General features: G+C 44.1%; 1 protein-coding gene across 1 annotated transcript in view; it reads right to left on the reverse strand.

Annotated features, from left to right (window-relative positions):
- DPF3 (double PHD fingers 3) overlaps nucleotides 1-26,256 on the reverse strand; it is a 151,242-nt gene that overhangs the window by 68,499 nt on the left and 56,487 nt on the right. The window contains exons 2-3 of the mRNA XM_088520439.1: nucleotides 17,132-17,292; nucleotides 12,268-12,375 (exon numbers count right to left, since the gene is read on the reverse strand). Of these exons, the coding sequence (XP_088376565.1) occupies nucleotides 12,268-12,375; nucleotides 17,132-17,292 (269 nt within the window). The remainder of the gene's footprint in view (nucleotides 1-12,267; nucleotides 12,376-17,131; nucleotides 17,293-26,256) is intronic.

The following is a 26,256-nucleotide window of genomic DNA, read 5'->3' on the forward strand; positions in this document are numbered from 1 at the left end:
ACAGAAACATGGCAGGAGACGCTAACAGGTATCCCTTCAGAAATGGGAAAGAACAAAGCAAATCATCCACTAAGATGCTCAGATCTGTTGCCACAAAAAGGCAAGAAATTCCAAGAGGCCTATAAAACGTTTAGACAAAAAGGTGAACTCCAGAATTAATAACAGAATGGTAAACAGGAAGATTAATGGCACTGGAGAAAATGCAGATGGTGAAGCCCAGCCTGCAGGCTCAGCAAGACGCGGAACAGGGAGGGGGGAAAAGACAAGGTGTAAACAAGGTGACCTTCAAAACCACTGCAGTGGCCACCAAAAGGCCAGCCAGAGGGCACTGGGAGACAGAGATGTGCCATCTGGGCTGTCTCGCAACAACATGAACCAGATTGGTCTTTTTCTCAATATTTGCTGCGTGAAATGGGTAGCAGGAACAAGTATGACCATTCATTCAGAAGCTGCACAATTAAAAACATATAGAGGGAAATGATGCTATCTATTTTGTAAAGAAAACATGAAAGAGAGACTCTCTGAGCTCTCCCTGCAGAGCCCCACTCCGGAAGGCATCAGGTCTACCTTGCAAAACCTCCACAAGCAGCATGTGGAGGATGAGAGGGACTGGTTTTAACAAGGCAAATGTTTCCTTGAGGGTTTGTGCTTTAGGTTTAGGATAAAGACCCAAAAGCTCAGCACAACCTGCAAAGCAGCCCTTTAAATCCAGGAAGGCATAAATTTTGCCCATCTTGGCATAAGCCTGTTCACTCCAGATGGCACATTTGGGTTGACGGCAGGTAAAGACTCCTCTGACACATTTCTGTGTACAATATCTGCCTTTACAGAGTTCCCTTTGTCTCAGTGCTCAGCTGGGCCTTGAAACTCCTAATAAGCTTCATTACATAGTCCTACAAATGCCTGAGAGATCTGAATTCATGTCTACAGGAAAAAGTCAGGCAGAGAACCCCAGGTAGCAAGATGGAGACAAGGTTATTCTCTCTCTTGCCTGCTGCAGCTGAACTATGGCAGGCTTGTTGTGACAACTGCCACAGAAAAGCAAGAAATGTGGAAGCTCTGGGTCTTGAATTATGTCCTTTTAATATCTCTCTGCTTTCTCCTCTCTGCAAACAGAGAAACACTGTAAGCTCTGGCATCCTAAAAATGTACATATTCTGGGCTTTTTCCTTACGTTACAAAACATAGTGAAAATAGATGATAATGGGGGAAAGGGAGATGTAAGGAGGAAAGAAAGTGAAATAGAGAATATTTGCTCTTCTCTCCCTTCTCCCTGCTCAGCTCTCATTTTTCTTTGTTCCTCCACCGTTGAGCCAAGCTAAGCCAAAGGAGCCGCCGTGCTGGGCTACAAGATTGATGGCTGCAGGCAGACTCCACAGTGAAGAGACGGATGACTGGTCATTTCCCCTGATGCACAGAGAAACATCCATCCTTGCAGCCACACTGAGCCCATTTGTGCTCCTTTTTAAGAGAGAGATAAACACAGGCAGCCGCAGGCACCTGAGTGTCCTTCTTCCTCAGAAGGACACAGTTCTAGTCCTCTGGGTTTCTGGAGAAGGTTGCTCTGTCCAGCCCTGAACATCTGGCTGTGGGATTTGCTAACTCTCTCCTTCCCTCAGCAATCATCCATCTATTAGAACACAGTGCAGGTCGGAAGAAAACGGTGAAGAGAATGATGTGACAACCTCATCAATCTACAGCTACACGCTTGGCTATTTAGTTTCCTTTACACTATTCCTAAACCGGGGCAGGGAGGGTTGCGGGGGGAGGAAATTGCTCCTGGTATGAAAGAGCAAATTGTGGAAATGGCAACGTGGAATGGAGTAAGTCCTTATGACTATTAGAATGTTGTGCATGTACTAAAGCAGTAGGGAACTAATTAAGATTCAGGATTGAAAGGCAAAACAAAAAAGTTGAACGCACTCTGGTTCCATCTGTAGCACTTGCTGAGTGTTCAGATGTATTAGGAGCATCATCTTTAGCAGAGAGAGGTTAATATTCTTATTTTGCCCATCTGGATATTAAAAAAAAAAAAAAAAAAAAAAAGCCTCTCTCGATGTTTATTCTCTACATTATATTTATAGTGTCATCCCTGGTATAGCAGCTACAGAGGCACAAAGCACTTAATCCCAGTGCCTCTCTATTTAGCTAATAGTGTCTTTGTTTGCTGGTGCTGTCCTGGTCTCTAGCACTGCTCACAGATATAGTCTCCAGTTCTCCTCCCATGCTGCTACCTCACCTAGGCAATGAGCATTACGTGGCAGATGCCCCCATAGCATCATTTACAAAGGCAGCACCACTCCAGAAACTCCTACAGCTATGAGCTTGACCTTGTCAGAACAGCACATACCTGTAACTGTCATTCACAGACACTTATCAAGAGAAGATACAACCTATCAAGAGAAGGTACAACCATTCAGCATCTCTTCAAAAGACTAAGAAATGAACCACAGGTGTAAAGTGCTTAAATGCAGTTTTATCACCTTAATTGCATGATCCAACTTTGAAACTTCGGCTTTTATTCCCATCATGCAACATCAATTTAGGCCAACGACAAAAGGGTTTTCTCTACAGCTTTGTAGAACTTGCACAGTGTATTAATCATAAGCATAGGTTTTTCCAAGGCATCTACCCATATGTCCTGGGCGTAAACACTCAGAAGAACATCATCTACACCAGAAGAAAAAAAGTTTTAACCTTTTCTCCTACATAGAGGACTAGCATTTTAGCTGATGGAAATTGCCTCTGTCTATAGTTTTCAACAGAACCATATCCACACAAATCAACAGAAGACCTGAACCTAAATTATTTTGTTTGTTTAAGGGGAATCATGCTCTAAGTACATCCTAATTGAGATCCTCAGTCAGGATAAGGATTCACAAAAACACTATACACATATTCCATTCTTCACCCCCCTCCAAATGCACATTGTAGTGGCCTGCCTTCCCCCAGCGAGTTTATTATTGGGATTGGATTCCAAGGCAAACACCAGTGGTGTTCAAATTCTGAAGCATAAAATACTTGTATTTTATTAGGCAATCAAATGCAAAATGCAGGGAATATTGAAATGAATTGTAATCCAGTAAAAACATACTTAATATCTGTCAGGTGTAAGATGATTATGAGGCTGTAAAATGTTTACCCCAGAGAATGGGAATGACAGATTGAAAACATCCACCAAGAAAGGTGGTGGGAGTTGCAGGGATGTGGGAGAGGAAGCCATCACGCTGTTCCTTCTACTTTCAGCAAATCTGTAAAGCTTGGCTTGAAACATTTCAAACTGGACTTAATATTAACACTTACTGCTCTTTGCTTTGTACGTACTGGAAAAAGTATTACCTGCTGTAAATGTTATAGTATTTCACACTACAAAACAATTTCATTTGCCAGCTACCAGGAGAACAATAACATTGAATATAAGTAAAAAATCATATTCTGAACACAACGTCATTCCACAAACTATTTGCTAATTTTTGTCAATATTTTCTGACACCAAAGAGTGTGCAGGGTATATTACATAGTTGGTCTAGTAACCCTGTGATTTTATTGGGCTCTGTCTTGCAGGATGTTGAGTACCAAGCCTGCAAGGCTGGCCCAACCAAGTACTTCACACATAGATTTAATTTGAAGGATACAACTAGTCCCTTTAATTTCAAACAAGCCACTGATATTCTTAAAGTCAAAGCTCAAGTGCTTTCCCTGTCTGGGAATAGACAGTGTGGCATCTTAGAAGACTAAGCCCTGAGAACGTGATCCTCTAAACCCTTGTTCACATGATTACCAATACCTTTGAGAATTATGCACATGAACATATAAAATTGATGTAGTTCATTAGATAAAAGATAACACAATACTTAGGACCTTGTGTCTAGTCCTTGCATCTCAACTATTCTCGTGCTCTGCAAGAATCCTTTTGCCAACACAGATTATCTGATTGAGGCAATGGGTACTGGCTGTACTAGAAGTGCCAGGAGGCTCACCAGCAAAGCTGTTCAGGTTCAGCTCTAGATGAAGACTTCTAAAGGGCAGATTATGCTTCCCAGCTGCTCCTCTCCTTTGCTGCAGAGCAGATTTGGGCCTTGGGGAAAACAAAATTGTCAGGTTCAAGTAGTTCCCTGCATATCATCCCCTGGCACTTCCCCAGGGTTTTTTCCCATACCTCTCCGTACTGACAGGCCTTGAGGGAATTGCTTTGACAACCCACCCCTAGCACCTTCAAGGCCTATTCAGGGAGCACTGAAATAGTCTTTCAAAACATCCTTTTTTTTTTTTTTCCTAAGGAGAGAATCCCATGCCTCAGCTTAACTCCTCTCTTTTTTAAGATTAAAACCTGTTTATTTCAGAAATAAATAATCCTGATGGTTACTTACAGACAGTCATATTAACTTTATAGTAAAGGCATAAATCCCACAGCATTTTACCTCTCCCGTAGGAATAATATGTCTCCTACAGAGACTGCATTCACAGTCAGACCTTGGCAGCTTAAGAGGCACGTGCTGAAGAACTTTTCCAAAGAGGCTTCCTAGCAGTCTCCCATCTCCCCCAAACAGATGTATGCCAGAAACAGTCACTAAGAGTAGCAAACAAAAGAGCAAACAAAAATGCCCCAGATGATAACTCAGAAAGGATGGTAGGACCAGAAGCAACCTTCTACTTAATCAGTTGCAGGTATTTTAAGGCAACACCATCCCAGTTACCTTCACCCTCTGTCTTTCCTCACTTCCTTCAGAACCAGGCCCCAGAAGACAACCCTCAGCCACACTGCAGAAGCCCTGACGAGTTCATCGGCACAGCTCAAACTTTCAGCTATTTAATGACCTACAAGAGTGATCCAGATGCTCCAAATCATTCTTCAAAACGGGCTGGCCCCAAAGTCACTGCAACCCCATGAACAATAAAGTTACATATTTTTAACAAATACACTAAATACTCTTGAGACTACAACACATTGGGAGATTCACCTATTCTACAATAGGTGATAGAAAGCATGTGGGTCACTGTACATGCAGTCTACAGTCTTATTCTCTAGGACAAGACTTGGAGAACTTGGGAAGGTAAAGATATAACACTTTCCAAAATTGCCTTATCTTGTGTACTTGTTCCTTCCACGTTAGCCTGATTGCTAGAGCCCAGGTCTGCCTCAACGGACTTTTGATCAAATGTGAGAGAGGTTCCACAACACAGTGGCTTCTTCAAGCAACTTTTCCTAGTTATGGATGCTGCCTCAGCCACCCAAAGACAAGGAGTAACCCCATGCAATTTATGTGAGCAATCCTACCTAACCAACACAGCTCTTACGTAAAAATTGTGCATTTAAAACACTTGTAGTGACCTGTTCCAGATCAACCTATGTTTGACAGATGAACTATTTACACAAAGTTAATATTGCATATTCTAGTAGTGCGACTGTGGAATCCAGTAGCAGAGAAATTGCTTCTGTTTTCTTGATGAGATTATTCGTAGAATATTATGATTTGCTTATTCTAGGAGTATGTTGGATTTCCATACCTGCAAGATCATGAAATCCCATTTTGGCAAAATACACATTTGCTCACATCCTTGAACATACAGGGCTGATTTAGAGAATTTGCAGCTTATCCTATGTAATGATACCAGCCAGCACAGTCCATGGTTTAAAGGAGAAGTTTGCACAGTCCAGTCAGCCACAGCAGTTACGTGGAGCAACCTGAAGAAGACCAGTTAATCAGTGGCCAAAAGAAAGGAAAGCAAGAAGAGTGGCAATGTGCAAAACTTGAGCCATCTTTCTAATGTTGACACTGCTGTACCAGCCTTATGAAATCTGACTCACTCATTCACCTATGGCAAATCTCTTCTTTAGTAAGTCCCTTCTTTAGTCTAAATGCGCATATAACAAGCTACGTGTTTTTCATCACCACCACGGTACACTTAAACAGGTTTTGTGCCAGAGCTGGGAGACTCTTACAAGTTTTGCAAGGCTACATGCTGATGGGCAGCGTGTTTTATACTGGCATTTGAAAGGCTTTGCAAGTGGCATGCTTTGTTCCTACACTACTTTTTATTAGAGATCTGCCCCCTACAACTCCCAAGCTCTACTCAAAACACTTACTAAGTAATTTCTTAGGCACTTTTCTGACATAGACAAGTTAGATAAATGTTTTAAAACCTCCATTTTGCAGACTGAGAAATTGAGAGAAAAAAAAAAGAAAAAAAAAAAAAGAAAAGATTTTCCACTGTCCTTGCAGCTATGTTGTCCTTTGTAGGATACAGGTGACATAAGTACACAATAGTGTGCCAGAACACTTACTGCAGAGGCTGGCACTTCTCCTGCACACTGGCAATGGGACAAAGACATTTCATTGCAGGACTTCTATTTCGATTCAGTGTCAGGGAATACATGTGCAAAGAGACATGTCCTCTGCTTCCCTTAGTGCCAGGTAGGAAAAGGGAAGTAAGCTTCATCTGGCCAGAGATTTGGAGTGGCAAAGGTCCTCACTGCAGGAAGAATTTAAGGGTGGTCACTGGGATGACATGGAATGAGGAAGCAGGAGGAAGGAGCAGATTCACAAGGCAGCCCCAAGTGATGTATTTTCTTTTGGTGATAGAAATCACTGCTCCTACTGAATGTGTAAAGGCCACAGAGCAGCATCTCTTTCCTGTGGTGCCATGTCCTGCTGTGTACAATCTGTAGACAAGATTAGTGCAGAATTGAAGCTTCCTGTTTTTATTCAATGGCACTGATAGACTCAACAGTAAGCTGCAGGCTTATTTGGTCAATGAAAACCTACTTGAAACTCCTACTCAAGTTTAGGCAAACACTTAGGCATTTTGGTAGGTAAGAAGCAGGAAAATAGGCCCCTAAAGCTCATCCATTCTTCCCCTCAAAAAAAAGTCATTTTTTTTCTCCTTGAGATGCTCAAAAAAGAAAGATAGACAGGAGTGAGTGCAAATAAGATCTACTCTATTTCAATCAAAAAGTACAGATCTATGTGGAACTGAACAGAATGGTTCAGCAAAATTCTTTAATGTGGGTTTTGCAGCTTCCTCAAATATGCAACTCATCGTTGTCCACTCTCTATAAACTTGAGTTCTTTGATATCTGACCTGCTATTTGCCTACCACTTGACCTAAATATAGTACAGAATAGTTGCTTTGGCATAACTGACCAAAATCAAATCCTGTTTCTGAGAAATTTTTATTTTTAAAATAGGCTATTCCTGCCAAAGGAAAAAAATATATACACTAAAAAGTTAACTCATGCAGCAGGCTCATACCCTAGATTTACACCCTTCTAGGTGCCTGCATCCTGGCCAGGGTAATTCCCTGCTTACTTCAGGTAACGTGAAGCAGAGTCAGGCCCTGCCCTTACTAAAAATGCTCTATTCGCTGCTCCCTCTGCTGGCTCTTGGTGCAGATGCCTGAACACAAAAGCAGATGCAAACAGAGCCACTTCCAACCCTATCACAGCTAAGCGCCTGGCAGGTGCAATCAGGGGGTATTATGTGAAAATGGAAGAGAAAAAAAACTAATATCCATGATATTTTGAAATCCTGGAGGATATAGTATAAGACATGCTTTTTTTAAAAGCTAAAGCACTTAAAAATGCAGAAGCCCATGAAAAATCAGATTATCAAAAACTTTTTAATTTCAAGATTTCGGAGGGAACACAGCATCTGACATAGAAGGTGTCAACAGGTCATGAAAGTCCAACTTACAGGTGGGATCTAGGCCAAGTCAGCAGAGAACAAGGACTCCTATCTGCCGGATGCCAAGCCGTATCTCCCCTCAAATTCAGGTTTCATCATGAATCTATCTACCCCATATCCAGTACTTAAGTGACATCTAAAAATCTGTTCACGGCACTTGCTTTGGAGGTATCCATCAAAGTTCATAAAAAAGTACTTTTTGGCTACTTTCACCTCTTAATCAGGTGGCAAAAAGAAAACCCTTTTCTGTAGTTCACTAGGTGCTAGCCTGCAACAGGACATTCCCGAGCACCGTGCACGAGCTCCTGTCACCAGGCTAACAGCCCACACTACGTGTCCTCCTCACATGCCAGGGGGTGGGCAGGCTGCCAGCTGGGAGACCTCGCTGCTGGATTTCAGTGCAAAACCAAAGGACAGCAATGAGCTGAGACAAGAATTTCCCAGGCAGATTCTTCACGCTTAAATAGCCCACGAAATACTTTAAAGGTCTGTATGTGCGTGTATGCATACATGAATCTGTCTATATTTGGCCATCTTGTAGCACTGAGGTAGGACACTATCAGTTTAAATTCCACCGGGGTTTTTGGCCAGAGGCACCCTATTTGCCCTCACCGACATAGCTGCAAAGCTTGTATAATACCCTGACTGTCAACAGGGTTTAGTGGGTAATACCACTTCCATAGTGTTGATACCTGACCCAACACAGAATCATGCTATTGCCCAGGACAACAAAACCACTAATCATGTCGGACAAGAAGCGATAAAGATTTCAAGAGACTTTGGGTGTAATCAGGCGCATTACTTCCATTTTCAATCCTCATCGTCCAGCTGCTCGGATATCTTCCTGCTCCTCTAGCAAAATGGGCTTCCCAGTCCAGCCCAACTCCTTCCTCCCTCACTCCCCTTCCCAGACACACAGACTTCCCATGCACAGGAGCTCTGCTCAGGCCCTTTTGCCGGGCAGAAGGAGAAGAGGCAGCTGAGCAGTAAGTGTGGAAGCTTGTCTTGCTTCCTGGCCTTCCATCCCTCCCCACTGAAGGGCCATGCAAATACTGCTCCCCAGTTCTGCAGGGAATCAAGCTTAACCATACTTGGTGGCACAGGATAGGGCATAGGACTAGCCTTATGAATACCATGAGAGTATTAACACCTAATAAATTTAGCATCCGAAAATCACAGGATTACCATCATAGCATACATAGGCAGTAGCCCATGCCTGTGGGGATTTATTTCATATTTACACTACTGTTCATAAGAGTCTTGGTCCCTATACTATAATGACTCATGTAATGGCCTGAATTCATTACAGTGATGAAAACTTGGATGCTGTTGAGCCATAAGGATCGGTCTGAAGATATGACATGAATGTACCACTGAAAGATGAAGACCAGCCTATGTGCAATTAAATATCAGGAATACTTTATATCATTCATAAGGGCTTAGCAATAATATTGACTCTATTGGCCTTGAAGTAGTTATTGTAAGTAAGCTGAGGCAATGCTGTATTTCTACCACATAGCTCTTAGATAGGACAGAGGATACTTAAAATTCTGTTAACATGAAAATTGTTACATCCTTGATCAAACAATTTCACTAAGACACTCCATGCTCTTAACTGTATGTATGCTTGAGCAGGGAAGTTGGACTAGATGGTCTCTACAGGTCCCTTCCAACCTCAATCATTCTGTGATTCTGTAACTCAAAGCACAACAAGAGAAGACAATGGGCAGTCAAGGGCTGCATCAGCAACTTCTATTCCAGTGTTCTGATCTTTACAGCTTTGGCTGTAGCTATTCCTAAAACAAAACACTTCACAAATAAAAGCAACAGACCTAGACAATAAAAGCAATTGGTTCTATTGAGAAGCAAGCAGAAACTGCCCCAAGAAAAACATTGTAGTGCACTTTACAAAAACTGTAAAGACTGTGTTGGAACATGTTTGTTTTCCTCTTTAGATATTGCTATTACTAAACATGAGATTTTCTCTCATTGAGCTGGGCCATGCACTTTGCTACCTACAGCTTCAAGACACCAACACTGCAAATATAAGTTATAGCTATAAATACTACATTATTACTAAATGATTTATTATGTTCTTGGACTATTGCCCTGTTCACAACACAACAGTTGGATTCTACTTACTGACCAGCTGCTGACTAGCTATGATTCATCTCCCTCAAAATCCTAGGTCTGCGCACCTCCCAAATCATGCAGAAGTCCCAACTTACCTCTATAATAACCCACAGCAAAAGCCCAGATGCAATAAAGGAAGGATTCACTCCCACCTGTGCTGATCCCACTGATTGCTGGATGGAAAATTTTTGGAGCTAAGATCCCCTTCTGTGTTTGTTATATTGGCAATCTTACTAGGAGTCCTTTTGAATAATTAATAAAACATAATAAAACTTAGGTTTAGCCAGAATTTGATGCAGTGGAATTGCACTGCCTGCACATAGTGTAGTACTTATGTATAAGCAGTTCAAAAACCTCCTGTATAAAAGTCAGCTATTCCGCATATTAATCCAGCACAAGCACAGCAAACTGTGGCTAGCACTGAGAGCGGCTCTAAGACGTGTGCAAGGCATCCAAGATCTGTGCATAGTGAAACCACAATTTCTTCAAAGTTTACTAGAGGTATCTTCTATTTCTCATTTCTATGCTTCTCTGGGGGATCTTAAATTGCCACATCTGTGCTCCACATAATCGTCTTATGTTTAACTAAGGAATAAAGAGGCATGAAGTAGGCAGAAAATGAGTCCTAGGTTCAGCCTTAGGCTTCACCATAGTAGCCTCTGAAAAAAAAATACAGTGTTTCTGTTGCCCATGTTGCAAATAAAATAAACCATGTTTTTCTCAGCATTGGCAAAGGCTACTTTTAAATGGATTTCCAATGTTTTCCATAGGTTTTATACTTTTAAAACAATGAAGGGGAAAATCCCTTTTTTTTGGCCAGTAAGTCTGTTTTGGATATTCACAGATGGAGAGAAATTATTTTGTGGTGCAACTTATAAAGAAAGTTAATCACTAGATGGAAAATTGTTTGAAAATATATTTAAATATAGAGCAGTATAACTTCCCTTACTTGGCTGCCACTGGCAATGCAACAGAAGAGGTGCAGAAAAGAGCAGGAAAACAAGAGATGGACATGCTGAGGTCTCTTTATCTGATAACTTTGTGGTAATTGCCTTTCATGCCCTGTGGCATATAGGATGCACTAATTTGGCTTTCCATGAGGAAAGCAAAAAAGCATAATGCAAATAAAGAAGTGTCAAACTCTACACTACTGTTTCACCTTACTAAATCACTAAGGCACAGCACTGTTGGCATCATCACAAAATATCACGCAGAGATTTCTATAGGGTCCAACCATCCTTGTCCTAGAGCTGAGTCTCATTTCCGTCAGCGTAACTTGACTGATTTCCACAGTTCTTTCTGTCTGACTCTCTACAAGGTCTGGTTCTATTTCCTGACCAAGGTTTTGTCCTTGGTTTGAACCCCAACTGAATGGTTATAGGCCTTTCTTCCTCTCATCCGACTGCCTGTTGACATCTCCTATCTTGAAGATAGAGGGCCTTCAGAAACCCATGTCTGCCAAAATCAACAAGAATTTTGCCTCTGACTTTACTGGGGTTGTAAACTGTGTCTTTATCTTCTCTTCCTCCCTCTTCACCAACCACTACATGGAAGCAAAGTCATCAGTATTCTTGTGCATAGCTCAGTTCCCAGACACCACCTTCTGTCAAACAGTTTTTTTTCAATATTCTTTATTTATATTTGGGGGTTTTCCTCTGTACTGTCCATACTGACAGTGTCTCACCTCTTGAAAACCACATTCAGTTGTGAGTGTGCATTCCCTCTTTCTCATAACAGCTGACCCCAAAGACAGCAAGCCTTTACTGTGAGCTGCAGGGAAGAATGCCCCACAGTGTGCTCTACCTGACACACATCTGCTTTATACTCACTCATTCAGCATCCAGACTCTTGACTGCCACGGTTTATGGTAGAGAAGCTGTACCAAGGACAAGAGTGAAAGAATTGGACTCAGGTACAGCTCCCTGAGGACTAAGGTGCATGTCAGCATACACACATACACAAATGTGGCATATCCTCCCTAACTATTATCATTTGCTGTTTAAAATGCATTGGCATCCTTGGTTCACAAGCCTGTTACAAAAATTGTTATCAGTACTGTTCTGCACATATAACAAAGAGTTGTCTTCCTTGCAAAGAGTAGGCAGTGGATGCCAGAGTACGATTTGTTATTACTAACACATTGACACAAATAATTAGTAATAAATCGATCCTTTACATCTGTATGGACTTACTAGCAGAGCACAGGATTCACCTCTGCAGAAGGTAAATTCAGCTTCCATTGCATTCAATATAAGTTGTACCTATTTCTAGAAGAGGCAAGTTGTTCACAGAGCTTTTGGTGGCTGTCATTACAGCAAATTGAGAAAGGTGCAAAGATGCAAAGGGAAATGGATAGAAAGAGGCAAAGGTACAGCCCAAAGCCTAAATGCCAGGTCGCAGGTCTGCCAGCTGCTCTGCAGCACAGGCAAGAGAGAGGACAAATGCCTACCAGGTTTAATTTCCAGCAGCTTCAGCCTGGAGTCCTCAGGGGGATGCAAACGCCTCTTTTTGCGCCAGCAGCGAGCCGGGTACGTGTACAGCTGACCTGGGGCCAGACCTGAAGATAAAAGGTAAAAAATAATTACAATCACATTTCAGTTTGTAAACTGCAAGCACTGGCTCTGGCATTTTTGTTCTTGCCCTCCCAGGATCCCTCTGTTGGAGGGTTCAGTCCCGTAAATTGTGAGACAGAACTATGCACTCAAAGCTTACAGTGCTCCAAAGGTTCCTCAGCACCTCATGGGATCAGGCCTACAGAGAATCTAGGTCTCACTCATACACGTCACTCTGCTCACTGAAACCAGAGCTTCACATAAATAATTTGTTTTTTCTTCGGGGTAAATAGAATTTCAGGCTCTCCTGGGTCACAGAAGTGATGCCTCCTCCATAGGCAAACGGGGCCCCTTGGGAGAGAAGAGATAAAGTTCCTACACACAAATCGTAGGGGCCCAGTGCAGAGACCAGCTCAGGGAATTTGTGTCTTCAGAGCAGCAGGTGTCTAAGGTCCGTTCAGTCTGGTTATTTGGACTCTGGAATTTTGCTTAAATTCTTGACTTCTATTTAAAGACAGATTCTTTTGTGTCATTACCACCTTCCTCAAGCACACACCTTAAAGGAGGGAGGAGATACAGTAGCAATCGTTGTATTACGGCCTGCTTTGCTGAATCACATTTGGCATTGCAGGCCTGGGTACGAGCTGCTCCGGCCCTCATGGCAGACAGCTGTCACCAGGCCTCTCTATCCACCACTTCTGCTTTGGCTCTTCCGTCCTTCCGCAGTTGCTGTTAGAGAGCAGGACTGCCTTTGCAGACTCACTGCCCTCAGAAAACAGCCAAGGCCGCAAGTAGACAGGCCAGGGTGGTGCTACCATCTCCGAAGCAGCTCGAGCTGTGGGTGGCTGGTCAGCACTGAGGCAGGCGCAGGAAAGCGGAAGAGCTTAAAGGCAGCAGGACAGCCCAAGAGTCCCCAGGCTCCCTTCCAAAACACCTGGGAAAGGGAGCAGCCAAAGAGCAAGACTGACTCCCTGAACCAGATGAGGATAATGCAAGTAAATGATATCCTATTACTCAGGGAAAAAAAAAAAGAAAGAAAAAGAGAGAGCGAGTGAGGTTGAGAAAGAACAAAATTATTCACCTCGAGCTCTCATTTTGAAATATTTTTGCTGTTGGGAGCACCAGTTCAAACGCTTGGCACTTCCCAGCCACTTCCAGGCCCTGGTGCCTAAATAGAGCATCCACACAACACACTGCCTGGGTACGGCTGGCAGAAGGAGTGTTTGCAGGTCCTGCCCACACCAGAGCACGGAGCAGGGCTGCACTGGGACTTGTGGCACCCTTGCTGAATTGTTGCACACATTCCTGGGCATTGTGTCCACCCCAAAGCAAGATGCATTTCAGAGCGGGACACATCCAGCCCATGACTGGTTTGGGAATACAAACCCGTGAATAATCAGAACTTTTACAGTGCTTGACACACTTCTTCACAGCAATTTGCAAACATTACCCACCATGAACAATCGCTATTATGATGGGGTGGATTGTGCCTGCCTGATGTGAGTCATTACAGAGGTGGAGGCAAAGAGCCTCACCCTTTTAGAGCAGGTCCTGTGCAAGAGCGTGCTCATAGCACTGAGGTAGGGAGTTGCTAGACCAAAGCAGCGGGACAGAGAATCAACCCTTCATTGCACAGGCCTCTACAGAAGAGTCCTTTGAATGAAACAAGTGCCTCAGATTTGAACATTTGTCCTGGACAGAGAGGAACAAGGATTCGCTGCAGTTTGGGGGGAGTTTCTGTTGGTGTTGTTTCAATTATTGAGTATTTTCATATGAGTCATCAGTTCTGGATTCAGGCAGACCAGTGGAACTCAGCCACAAAATGCTGAAAGCCCCATGGGAAACAAACCAGGTATTCACAAAAAGACAGAGGTGGGAAAGCATCTTCCCTAAAGGGCCTTCAGCCCACGCTGGGCAGACCCGTAAGTTCCACAGACCTTCAACATTCACCTCTGCATTCCTTAAGAAAGCTCTCCATTCCTATTCCCAATTTCCTTGCTCATAGGTAGGAAGCACCTGGAGAACTTAACCAGTGCCCTACCTTCCCTTGATGCAAATCCATCCTTCAGCTCTCAACCCAGCCTTCAGCTCTCAACCCAGACCCCCATTCTCCCTGTGGCAGCTCACATGAAGCGTAGAGCTTTGCTCACTTGCATAGGCAACAAGAAAAGAGCCCATTCTGAGCCCTTGGAAACTCCACCATGGATCTTGCAGTGCACATGGCAACCATGCACACGCAGGTCTTGCTGCTTGTGGTCCTGGCGCAGTTGTCTCTCCCACTGGTGCCTTATAGGGCAACCAGAGAAGGCTCCAGTCATTTGCTTATAGAGGAAATAGCAGAACCTGCAGTGAGTTATGTTGTTTATCTCATTAGTGTAGGAGAGTCATAACTCAAAGCTTGTGTGAAAGGCCGGGGGAGGAGGGGAAAGAGGGAGGGAGGGGGTTCTGAGCAGTATTGTGTGAAATTAACCCTGAACTGTTTATCGTGAGATGCAGTTTTCTGACTCCTGTAACAAAGAGGACAGCAAGAAACCAGATTAGTATGAGATTCAGACTCTCCTCTGCCTTTAAGCTCTCTGGAAGTGAGAAGAGGTCCTGGAGCTTTTCCACTTGCCTTTATACAGTTTTCCAGCTAGGGATGGTAAATGGCAGTGAACACAGCGCAAAAGCCAAACACCAGAGTGGGTGGCAGGGAATTTTCAGAACTGTTCAGTACGGCACAAGTGCATTGTGTACAGCCTAAAAACAGCCAGGCTAAGACTATAGAGGGATTCTTTGACCCACCATAATGATACCACAAGAAATAGATGGTGCAAAGAGACCCAGGGGAGCACTAAATAGGCTAATAAAAATCAAGAAAGAACAGAGCAAATATGGGGGAGGAGGGCTGCTTCATTCTGCACTGATTATTCTCATTCAAAATAACAAAGGAGTCAGATTTGGTCACACAAGCAGAAGCAAGAGGCTTGATTCCCTTCGGATTCTCCCGGAAGAAAGTTCCACCATTAGCCCCTCTGCAGACCTGCAGCAGAAACACTACGGATCATAAATAAGAAAAGAAAGATTCGCACAGAGAACTTGCTCTGAGTAGTCTAGAGAGCTGGTGACTAGGAAGGTCAAATATTTAGACCTCTTAATTCCTGGTTTGATGACTTAACACCTTATAATGATTTCTCCTGTAAGTGCAGAGACACCAGGGAGACCTACACAAGACTGCCTATGTCTATTCTTGTAGCAGATGCTCCTCCCAAAACATTGCTCGTGCATATAGTGGATGCATACTTGCTTACGACTGAGTTCAAAAGAGTAAAAATAGCAGCACCTTACTCACAGCCAGATGCTCCAAGACCAGAAATTTCTTGGGTAAACAGATTATCAAAAAAACAAAAAGCTTGTTTTGCCACAGCATAATCTCTTAGGAATGAGGAATTTTCATACAAAAAAAAAAAAAAAAGGAACAAAGGAACCTATGAAAGGAGGGTTAGCCCGGAAACTCAGACAACTTCCAACTCATAAACCACATTTAGCGGTCCCGGATTCCCCCATAGTTTTGGCAGCTTAAGTATTCTTAGGGTATTTTTAGCCCTGGAGTGAGAGCCACCTGCTGTCTCTCGCACCAGAAGTGGCTGAATTTTACTACAGAAAGCGTTTACTACTGCAGTGTAAGACTTAGACCTTATATCTACTTCAGATATTTTAGGAAGGCATTGCAAAGACCCTTTCCTCACTACATTCCTGTGAAAGGGAGAGGGAAACTTCCAGCTAAGCACTTGTGTCCGTGCCACAATTGCTTTCTTAGCCCATCCGCAGGGGCCATACATGCTCCTTTCGCCCCACCTCCTGCAAACCGGCCGCTCGGGGACAGCACAGCAGCCTGGCCTTCCCAGGCCTGGAGATGGTTGCTGCTTGTTATTTTTCTCAGTGTAGTTTACAGAAATTGGCATATATTCATGCATACCTACGCACATCCTTCAGTGCCCATCCACTCAGCCCCCTCCATAATAAAAATTCAAAATTCCTTCTAGATCCCACCAGTTCTGTCCGACTGACATCTCCAGTCTTTGAACTTGTGACTGTCCTTTGCCTTGAAAATAAGGGCTTCAGATGGATTTACTCTAACAAAGGAAAACTTGACCAAAGTCTGCAAAAAAAGTGATGTTTTTTCCCTTCACCTTATTGAGCTTTATAGCAAGCTTAGCAAAAGCTCTTTAAGGACATATACCAAACTCTTTCTACACTTAAGGAAACTGAGGTTCCAGAGCTGATATCTAAGTAACTTTTAAATCAGAAATAGGAGTAACATGCACATCTCCAACCATCAGAACAATATTCATTCCAATAGATGCACTCTTCTGTATTTCACCTCTGCTATATATTCTTCCCAAAATAATTTCTTATTTTTAGCATCCATCCAGGACATTTCCACCTCTGCCAGTCCACCCTGAAGATAACTCCAGGCCTGCTCAGGGTAGAGCATTTTGTCTTATGCCACAGGCTGGGATCAATAGCATTAAAAGAACTGCAGTAATGCAGCCCTAGAAACTACCATGTCAGGCAATCACTTCTTTGGGTAGAGAAAGAATAATTAGGATCTGCTCTCTGCAGTTACCAAAGGAAATCCCCTGCAGGCAAAGAGGTTTAGGCAGCTTCTCTTGTGTGTGGCCTGTAGCAGGTTTGAGTTTCTATTAATTAAACCCCACGAGGGCTCTGTGGCCTGCCCTGCATACACGCACACGCATACACAGACACGACGCAACCAACCTGGTCCCCGGTGCCTCTTCTCCATCCAGATGTAGCAGTTGTTCTGCGCGACGCCGGTCTGCGAGTCCAGGAAGGGCAGGCGGACGCTGCGCTCGGCGCACAGCCGCGAGTTGTAGCTGCGACAGTGCTCGATCGCCTCCTTGTAGAACTGGTCCCCGAGCCTGCCGAAAGAGACGGACCAGAGAGTAAGAAATACTGCACCGCCCCCGCAAGCAAGGCCAGAGGGGAAGGAGATATGACATTCATTTAAGAAATGGATGAGGAGAAATACTAGCTCCAAACACATGAAGAGTTTGTGGACTCTAGGCACTGCTGAAGCAGGTCATGCAGGATGTGCCACCAGAATATCAGGCTCTCAGGGCCCGGGCACAGAGCTTTTCAGTGGTGCTATAGCTACTGAATAGGTGAACAACGCGACCACATCATCCCATGACCCAGGCTGAAGCGATGGGTACACCACGGTGATCCTGCTCTGCTGTTTCTCTTCTCCTGTAGTTTGTCCAGCCAAGTCAGGAAACCAGCATTTTCAATTTGTGTTGTGACAGCTTCTGCTGCATATTTTGCACAACCAGAATATTGGCCAAGTTTAGAAGAATTTCATTCCAGCATTTATGATGTCGAGGAGCATAATAAGAGCAAAGGCCATAATCCCTATTTTGAGTACTTCTTAGGCATAAATACACCTACAGGAGCATCTTGGGCCGTGTTTGCAATGGTGGGAATACACATTCTCTTTATACATCTGCAGCTTTGCACAGTCAGGCTTAAGGCACCAGAAGCCTCAGGATACAATAGCTACTGGTGGGATCCCACACAGCAAATCTCCTGTTTACAGACAGGTGGAATGAACTGTTCTAAGGTCACTTCTTTCATAAATATTTGTTCAAAAATTCTGTAGAATCATCATCTTCCCTAGAAAAGACCTTAAAACTCTGTCTGGTGGAGATTCCCAAATCCTCCCTCCAATGTTTCTAAAGATGGAAAAGCATCAAAGTAGGGCTACCCTGAGGACACAGAGCAGCTGCCATGCAGCAGTCCTGCAAAGTGGTTGGGCCACAGAGCTGAACCTCACTCTTGGTCAAGGTGAAGCAGCTGCCCAGCACAGTAAGGTCATTAGAAAGCAGGAGCAGCGTGATACACAGCACCACTTACTCCAACTCTGATGCCCATTAGTGTGCAAAAGGGGCATAAGACGCACAGCAAGGGGACTGAAGGGATGCATTGCACAGAGAGGAGAGAGGCTCCCTTTCCTGTCTCTCCTATTAACTGTTTTCCCTGCCACCCTCTACCATCAGGCACAATCGGTACTTTCACAGTATACTCCCTTGTACACCTCTGAATGTCAAATCGGTGCAAATTACTCTGTTTTACCATCTGTGTCTTTTTTTTTCTGAATGACTCACATCTTCTAAGCGACCCTTCATTTCCACTGGGTGACTTCCATGGGAGCCAAACTCTTCTCTCTGGGCTGTATGGCCTGATAGCCTCTCACTGACAAGGGTCAATAGGAGAGGTATATGGAAGAAGAAGAAGAAGAAAATGCACAGCAAAATAGAGAGGGAGGAGTGTCCAGTCCCTCCTCCTCAATTCTGACAATCAGAACTTTATTTCCACAAGTCCCAGGTTACCCAAGACTGGGGACATTATGTTTTATAGGCCTTGATGGATCCTTCTTCCATTATCTACCCTACTGTCTCTTAAACCCAAATACCCTTCTCATACCTAAACCACTGTGGGGCAATGAGTTCCATGGTTGAACATGGTCTCTGTAAGAAAAATACATTTTCCTGTGCTTGTTTTAAGCACATCCTGGGGCTCCACCAGGTTTGCCGAGGGCTGTCCAAGTGCTTCCTGCAGCAGACTCAGTTTGCAGAGCAACTCTCACATCTCACAGCACTTTCCTTACCCTGCCAGCCGGGGCCTCCCGGGCAGCTCTGCTTTGGATGTCAGCAGGGAGCCAAGGAGAGACATCCCTGGTCCACATGAGTCGTGGCGGGACGCGCCGTGGGCAGAGGACATACAAGGGGTCCCTCTGGACGCAGGATCCCTGGTAATGACCTCAATTCCCCTTTCTCCAGGAAAGGGACTGGGAAGCAAATGGGTGCAAAGGAGAAAGGAAAAGATAAGCTGCACATACTGTGCAAAGAATGTGACTAGGAAGAAAGGAAAGCTTATTAAAAGCTGTAATTAAACTTGTACACTTGTGTAATCAAAGTCAGTAACAAGGAGACTCCAGTTGATCAAAGATTAAGAGCTCTTCCAAAAACACTTCAGTTTCAGCAGAGCTGAGTCAGATTCCTCCTATACCAAACCAGGGATGACCACTAACTCCTTAACTGGAAGGAAGAGCAGAGCTCTGTGAGAGCAAAGCATCACCAGAGCTCAGGTTTTCTTTATGCTAAAAAATTACTCCAACTAATGGAATAAGCACAGCACAGAGTGTCTCCGCTTAGCAAAAGAAATACCGAACATCTCAGCAAGCAAGATAGAAAACTAGCTGGAGATGAATTCAGTTTCCATCTTTCTATAACGCTGAAAATAACCACAAATCTTTGAATATTAAACATTTGGCTTTAAGTGATATGTCAGGTTGGGTTATAAGATTAAAATTTTCCTAAGAGGAAAAAAGGGGTTTGAGAGCCTAATATATTTAATGATCAAGAGGCTGCCAAGTTAGTGGTCAAATTCAGACTTCGGCATTTTGCAGGAGTTATGCTACTTACAGTCCAGCTGTCTCATTACCTTTATCTTAAGCACTTTATCTTAAGCACTTTAAATATGCATCTTTTGCCTTAAAAATATAATAATTTAGAAGAAGCAGTCAGACATCTCCTTACATTAAGAAAGTTTCCTTCTCACCCTTGGCTCCACTACAGTAAGCATGATCAAAAACCCACCCGCTGGCTATTCACTGGAAAGGTGAGTACTCAGGTACGGGGACCTTGAAGCCTTGCCCTGACTTTAATGCTGAAGGGAAGAATTTGACGAATAACAAAATACTGGGGAGACAGAATATTTCTTTATGTCAGTCATATTTCAGTGGAAAACAGCTTTTCTGAAATTACTTTTGGTTGGTTGGTTGGTTGGTTTTGCCATTAGTCTTCACTGGAGTGAATCTCCCTTATCCTGAACTTAATCTTTTTAAGGAACTTTAACTTATTTGTTTCTTTGTTTTCACTATGGTGCTTGCATATCCAAACACCAAATCTGAGCGTATTATTCATATCAGGGGCAATAAAGGAAAGTACAGCCCCATTTTGCTAGTCACTGTACAGCGCAGACCCTAGGCTTCCCCTAGAAGATTTCCTGTCCAACTGGAGAATAGACAAGTCTGGGAATAAAATTGGACAGCAAATGAGTTCAGAAGAAACCCAAATGGATCATCTGAGTTTCACTGAGTGAGATACATGAAGAGACAAAAAATATAACCAGACAACATTAATAGTAAAATGTACACTATATGTCAGAAAGATTAATTATCTGATGTTGCACGTTTCAGAGTTTTCCCAAGCTGTGTTGCTATGGAAGAGCTACACTTCATCCCTCGAAATAATAGCTGTGAAAACTATGGGGATTTTCTGCATTATTTTCATGAGAAGTATGTATGACTCAGTGCTGCACTGTGGCTGACTGCAAGGGTCAACTCTTCCCTTTGGACATGAGAGTGAAAGGTCACACAGACTTGTCTAGATTGGTATTAATGATATAAAACCACCAGTGGATGCAGAGATTTCAAAGAAGCTGGGGGAAAAACAAGGAGCTGACAGGGATAACTGTTGGCCAAGGGGGGCAGACTGAAAGAGTGCTGAAAATAGTATGGCCTGAAATGCAGAATAGAGTTGTCCACCCGCTGCAAAGGCAGTGCAGCCCCAGTGCACAGGGACAAAGATGAAATTCTGTGTGCTTGAGACCAGCAGGACAGGTAATACTGCTGGGATACATGCAAGCTTTGCGTTTTCATTCCAGCCTGAGGACACTAAAATAACCTGCTTCTGGCTGGCTAATAAAAGCTCTCTGCGTTGGGAGAAAAAAAAAAAAAAAAAAAAAAAAAAAAAAAACAGCCTGTCTTATTAAAATCTCCAGCAGGCTACACATAAGCAGCCCCTTTCCAGAGAGGTACCAGAGAGGCAGCAAGGAGCCACAAGCAGGCAAGCACCTGGCAGGACCCTGGAGCACAGCCAGGCCCAGGGTGAAGCCGACCCCGTGACTCTTAGTAGGCTGCTGTCCTCTTAAATGCTGAGAAGTGAAGGTTTTCTATGATACCAACCACCACTTCAGTTAGTAGTAGAGTCAGGGAAGAAGAAGCCTTTTGCTCTTTGAGTCTCTCTCTGCCTGTTCTAATTAGACTACAGCATTTCAGGACAGACTGGGACTTACTACTTTTCTGCATAGTGCCTACTGCAACGACTCCTCTGTCTAGGCATGCCTTAAACCAAAAAAACAGTAAGAACTGGCCTGGCTACAAGTCAGCAATAACACCCAAAAGCCCAGCTCTTCAGGGACAATTTCTTTCTCTCGGAATTTGTCCGCCTCCAAGGGATTCTCAGGGTGCTTGGGAAGCAGCAAAGCAGTTCCCTCGTGCTTTCTTCCAGCCCATCTGGCAAAGCCCAGGCTATTTGTGTGCACGACAGCTCTTACCACAGCTCCAAAATGGGAAGAGTTTAGTGCACCTTTCCTTCACTGCCTATTGTATTTCAGGTTGCGCTCGAGGCAAGGAGAGCCCTCGCTGAAGACATCTAAGGAACCAAGCTCGTTCCAGACTGCAGCCACACACAAGCCTGGAAAGCTGCATAAGAAAGAGCTGGTCTTTGTTAAGCACAGCTCTTCCATTCCCACCAGATCCTTTGTATTTGAATCCAAATTGCTTCCAGCTTCAGGGGCCAGGCCCTTTTCTAGTCATTTCCCTCTAAAAACATGCCCACGATACAGCGGTGCAAGTACAGAGCTGATAGCATAGAAACGGGAGATGAATCACTTCATTTTCCTTCTGAAGTTTGCAACAGTCCCCAGCCATGCTGGAATATGTAGAACTTGCTCTTCTCCTCAAGACCACAAAGTTTTCATTTACTACACTTGCAGGCTCTAGTCTTAATTTCTGATCACATAATACCGTAAGAAACAGTGATGGCAACTGAAAATTTTAAAACTGGCAATTTTAAACCCCAAACTGCTCTCCAGCACCACTACCATCCAGTTGCAAACTGGGTGGGAGCAGAGGAGTGTGGCAGTGACACGATGTTGCTTCCATAGATACTCTGGATCTTCCAGTTTAACTTCATGACGGAGCCTGGGCATGAAACAGCAGCTGGGTCCTGGCTCTTCTCCTGAGGATGCACAGGGCCTAGGCAATCATGCAGAGACTACCTGAGCTCTCAGCTGCCTGTGACACCGTCGTTCACAAAGTACTGCTGCCCATGCGCATGTCATGGCAAGTGCTGGGACCTACCCCAAGCCAGCTACACTCATTCCTTCCCAGCACATCCCATGAGGCCCGCGACAGGCAGCTGCTCCTCCACGCCAAGAGCCTTGACATGAAGAATGCCACAGGGCTCAATTTTGCCACCATTCGATTTAATATCTAAGCCAGCACCCCAGGGAATATCATGAAGAGATGTGGGCACCAATGTCATTCATTATATTGATGACACACAGCTGTATGTAACTTTTTATTCCCTCATTCAGACAGCACTATCCAATATGTCTCAATGCTGGAAGCAAGGATATCATGGCTGGTAAAACTGAGGCCAGAAAAATGGCAGTGAGGCTAGCTGCAAGTGGGAGATGTTGTTATGAACTGTGAGCTAACATCATCTATGATTCTAAGACAGATACTAACATGGACAATCTAACAGACATGGTCATCACAAGGGCCCACCTCTCCTTCTCTGACTCCAGTCAGCATAATTGTGTTTTCAAGTGGGAATCTGGCCATGCTCATGTGTGTTTTTCACATCCAGGCTGGGCTGTGCCTGTCTACCTTATATACCTTAGACTAGATGAGCAATGTGCAAGAAAAACAGAGCTAGTTATGCAAAAATATGGCACTCAACCTTTCACAGAGCAAGGCAAAGACATCAGTGCTCCCCAGCCTGCACTTTTTGTCCACTCCACTCTCCTTGTGCTCTCTGAAATGCCACTACTTGTTTGCAAAGGGCACGGAAAGGTAAGTCCAGGTCACTTGAAAAGCTGCATCTCCTTTCTGGGTCCAGGATGGCAAGTGCCCATGAGACTCTCACAGCACCTTCTTCTCTCAGTAGACATAAAGTATTTTGTTTTGCTGTTCCTCAGATTACACTGCAAGATGCTAACACAACATCCATGAAGAGATCCAAGAAAAAGACAATTTGACAGCATATACAGGGATTTCAAACCACAGCTCAGCATTAACATAGGGTTGACTGGGCCCCTCCTTTCTAGCCTATAGGCAGCAAATGAATGCTACAATTATACACCCTTTGTGATTGCAGAGAGGTAGGCTAACTTAATTCAACAGAAATACAGAATGGCTTCACTGACGTTGGGTGAGGCGTAATAAATTGCTCAAAATCCTACCACAAACCCTGAGGGCAAGCCCGAAGGTGCGGCAAGGTGCAGATTCAGTTTGCTCATAATGGTCAGTTGAGTCTGTCCCTGCGCAACATCTAATGATGTAAAGGGTGGGAATGTGAACAAAGGCAAAGCAGGATTTCCAGAGGGGCTACAGGATGACTAAGGCTTTCTGGGCTTTCATTTTTTTTAATGTGAGCATGGCAGCTTTATAAACACCCACAAACATATCCGTCTGTCTGTTCAAAACTCACCAAGAGCCAGAGTCATTCGCGTCCCTACCTCTTTTCTATACAAATTGAACAATTCCACTTGACACACAGGCAGACGCCCATATAACTTTTGCTAGCAGAAGACTTGGGGAAAAAATGATAGCAGAATTGTTTTACTAGTAGATACATATATATTTCAGACTATGAAGTTTTATACAGATGTAGGTTGACATGGTGTTGCTGGAGCAGCAATGATCTAAGGATAAAAACAAGGAGAGGGAACGCCTTTTCTTGGAAGATTTGGTAGAGCTGGGAAAAACTGAGAAGCTTTCACACATTTGTTCAAAAATACTGTGCCAGGTGCAAAGACTATATGTGGTACAAGAGATTAGGAGCCACCAGGGAGTCGACAAGTTCCTGAGTCAGCACTGGCACAACCCAAATTTTACAGCAGTCAGGGAGATGCCCTGAGCTATGATTCTGCCAAAGGCCCAGTGGAAACACAGGTCACTGAAAGAGCAACACGAGATTTTCCAGCATTCTTATGTGGGCACCCAGTACTAGCATGTTCACTATATGTAGAAGGACAAAGGAATCCCCTTTTGCCGGGTATTCGTCAGCAGAGATTTTCCCTGGTGGAGTGGAAATCCCTACCAGCTAAACTTCTCTGTGTTTGAATCATGGCATGATGCTGAATCATAACAGCCTGGCCTTATGGAGTGAACTAAATTCATTACTCTGAAAAGTGCCTTACACTGTAAATATATCCACTGTGAAACTACAGGTATCTCATACCAAAAAAAAAAAAAATCTGTCTCTAAAGAAAAGTGACAAAAAGTATCGCTTACAGTTTGGGGAAATCTATTTGATTAGCCCCATCCTCACAAGTATGGTGGAAGTACAACAGCTCTGCCAGCATTTCCATATAAGAAAAGAGAGTGGTGCAAGTTAATGCTGCAGGAAAAGCATCGTACATTGTGACACGACAGATTCCTGCAGGCCAAAGCTGGCTTGGGGGCCAGGAGCTGCTGCCACCCTCACGCAGGAGCAGGGAGCAGAGCGGGACGTGTTTGTCCCGCTGCGGCTGTGCGTGCCCCCGCGCAGGCCCTGCAGGAACGCTCCTGCCTCTCTCCTCTTAGTCCTTCTCCCTATTTCCATGGAGAGATAACAGCGGCATTTTCCATGGCATACGCTAGGATGTTCCCAGAGACAGAGATTATATACAATTTCTATTAGACTTAGCACAGTGACCAATTAGATTAATCTCAGAGGGAGATTCCGTAGGGATATCTCAGAGCATCAATTCTTTCTCAGGCCAGGGGTTTCTGTTTTAAAGAGATGTGGCATCATGCAATTAAGTGAAGAGGTGTGAAAGGTAGTAACCTAGACCTCTTTTGTATCTGAAGACGGCAGCCAGAATTCAGCTTGGTCCTAACCTCCCCAAAAGGTCGTGAATTCTCTCCAATTACTAAAAGTATGAACTAATGAAAACTTCAGCAACAATATTAGTTGGGACATGACAACATCCAAGAGATTTTTATATGTTTTTCTGAAGAAGTCGCTCAAGCTGCAGGGGCTTTGGGTCACCAGCATTCTGCTTGCTGTAGTGTGTTCATGGCCCTCGGGCCAGCGTAGTCAAAAGCAGTCTATCCACACAGCTCTCTCCATCCTCATTTCCCACACTGGGCCTCGGCTTTGCATTCCTACATCCAGGAGAAAGGTGGAGTGGTAAAAAATGTAATTTGTTCTCTGATGAAACATATGGAAGCCAACAAACTAGAGTTTTAAGCATGACTCTCTCTTTGTGGCTTTAAAAGTTCACCTGCAGAACAGGGGTAACACCCTGCCTTCACTTTGCTGTTAGCTCATGGGGATCCTGTGGGCACTGTCTGCCATAAACAGACATCCTCTGCTAGCCAGCTCTAGCTGTTCTGGCTAAAAATATCATCCCCCTCCCTCCTACCCCGCTGCTTGTCTCCTACAGCTAACTGCTCCCACACCTCCTCCAACAGCAACAACTGTGGGACTGCTCCCTGATTAACCTTGGGCAAGGCCACGCAATCAGTGTGAGCAAACCAACAGAGTCGCACAGAATAGTTGGGGTTGGGAGGGACCTCTGAGGAGCATCGTCTAACCCCCCTGCAGAAGCAGAGTCAGCCCACGCTGACCACAGCCATGTCCATTTGGGTTTTGAATACAGCCAAGGATAGAGACTCCACAACCCACCTGGGCAAACTGTTCCAGGGTTCAAGTACCCTCACAGGGAAGAAGTGTTTTCCTACGTTCAAGTGGACTTTCCTTTGCTTCAGTTTGTACTCATTGCCTGTTTTCTTGTCCCTGAGCACCACTGAGAAGAGTTTGGTTTTG

Source organism: Tinamus guttatus, unplaced genomic scaffold (genome assembly GCF_059628265.1).
Source record: "Tinamus guttatus ecotype Peru unplaced genomic scaffold, ASM5962826v1 Tinamus_guttatus_pri_ptg000089l, whole genome shotgun sequence".
NCBI lineage: Eukaryota > Metazoa > Chordata > Aves > Tinamiformes > Tinamidae > Tinamus > Tinamus guttatus.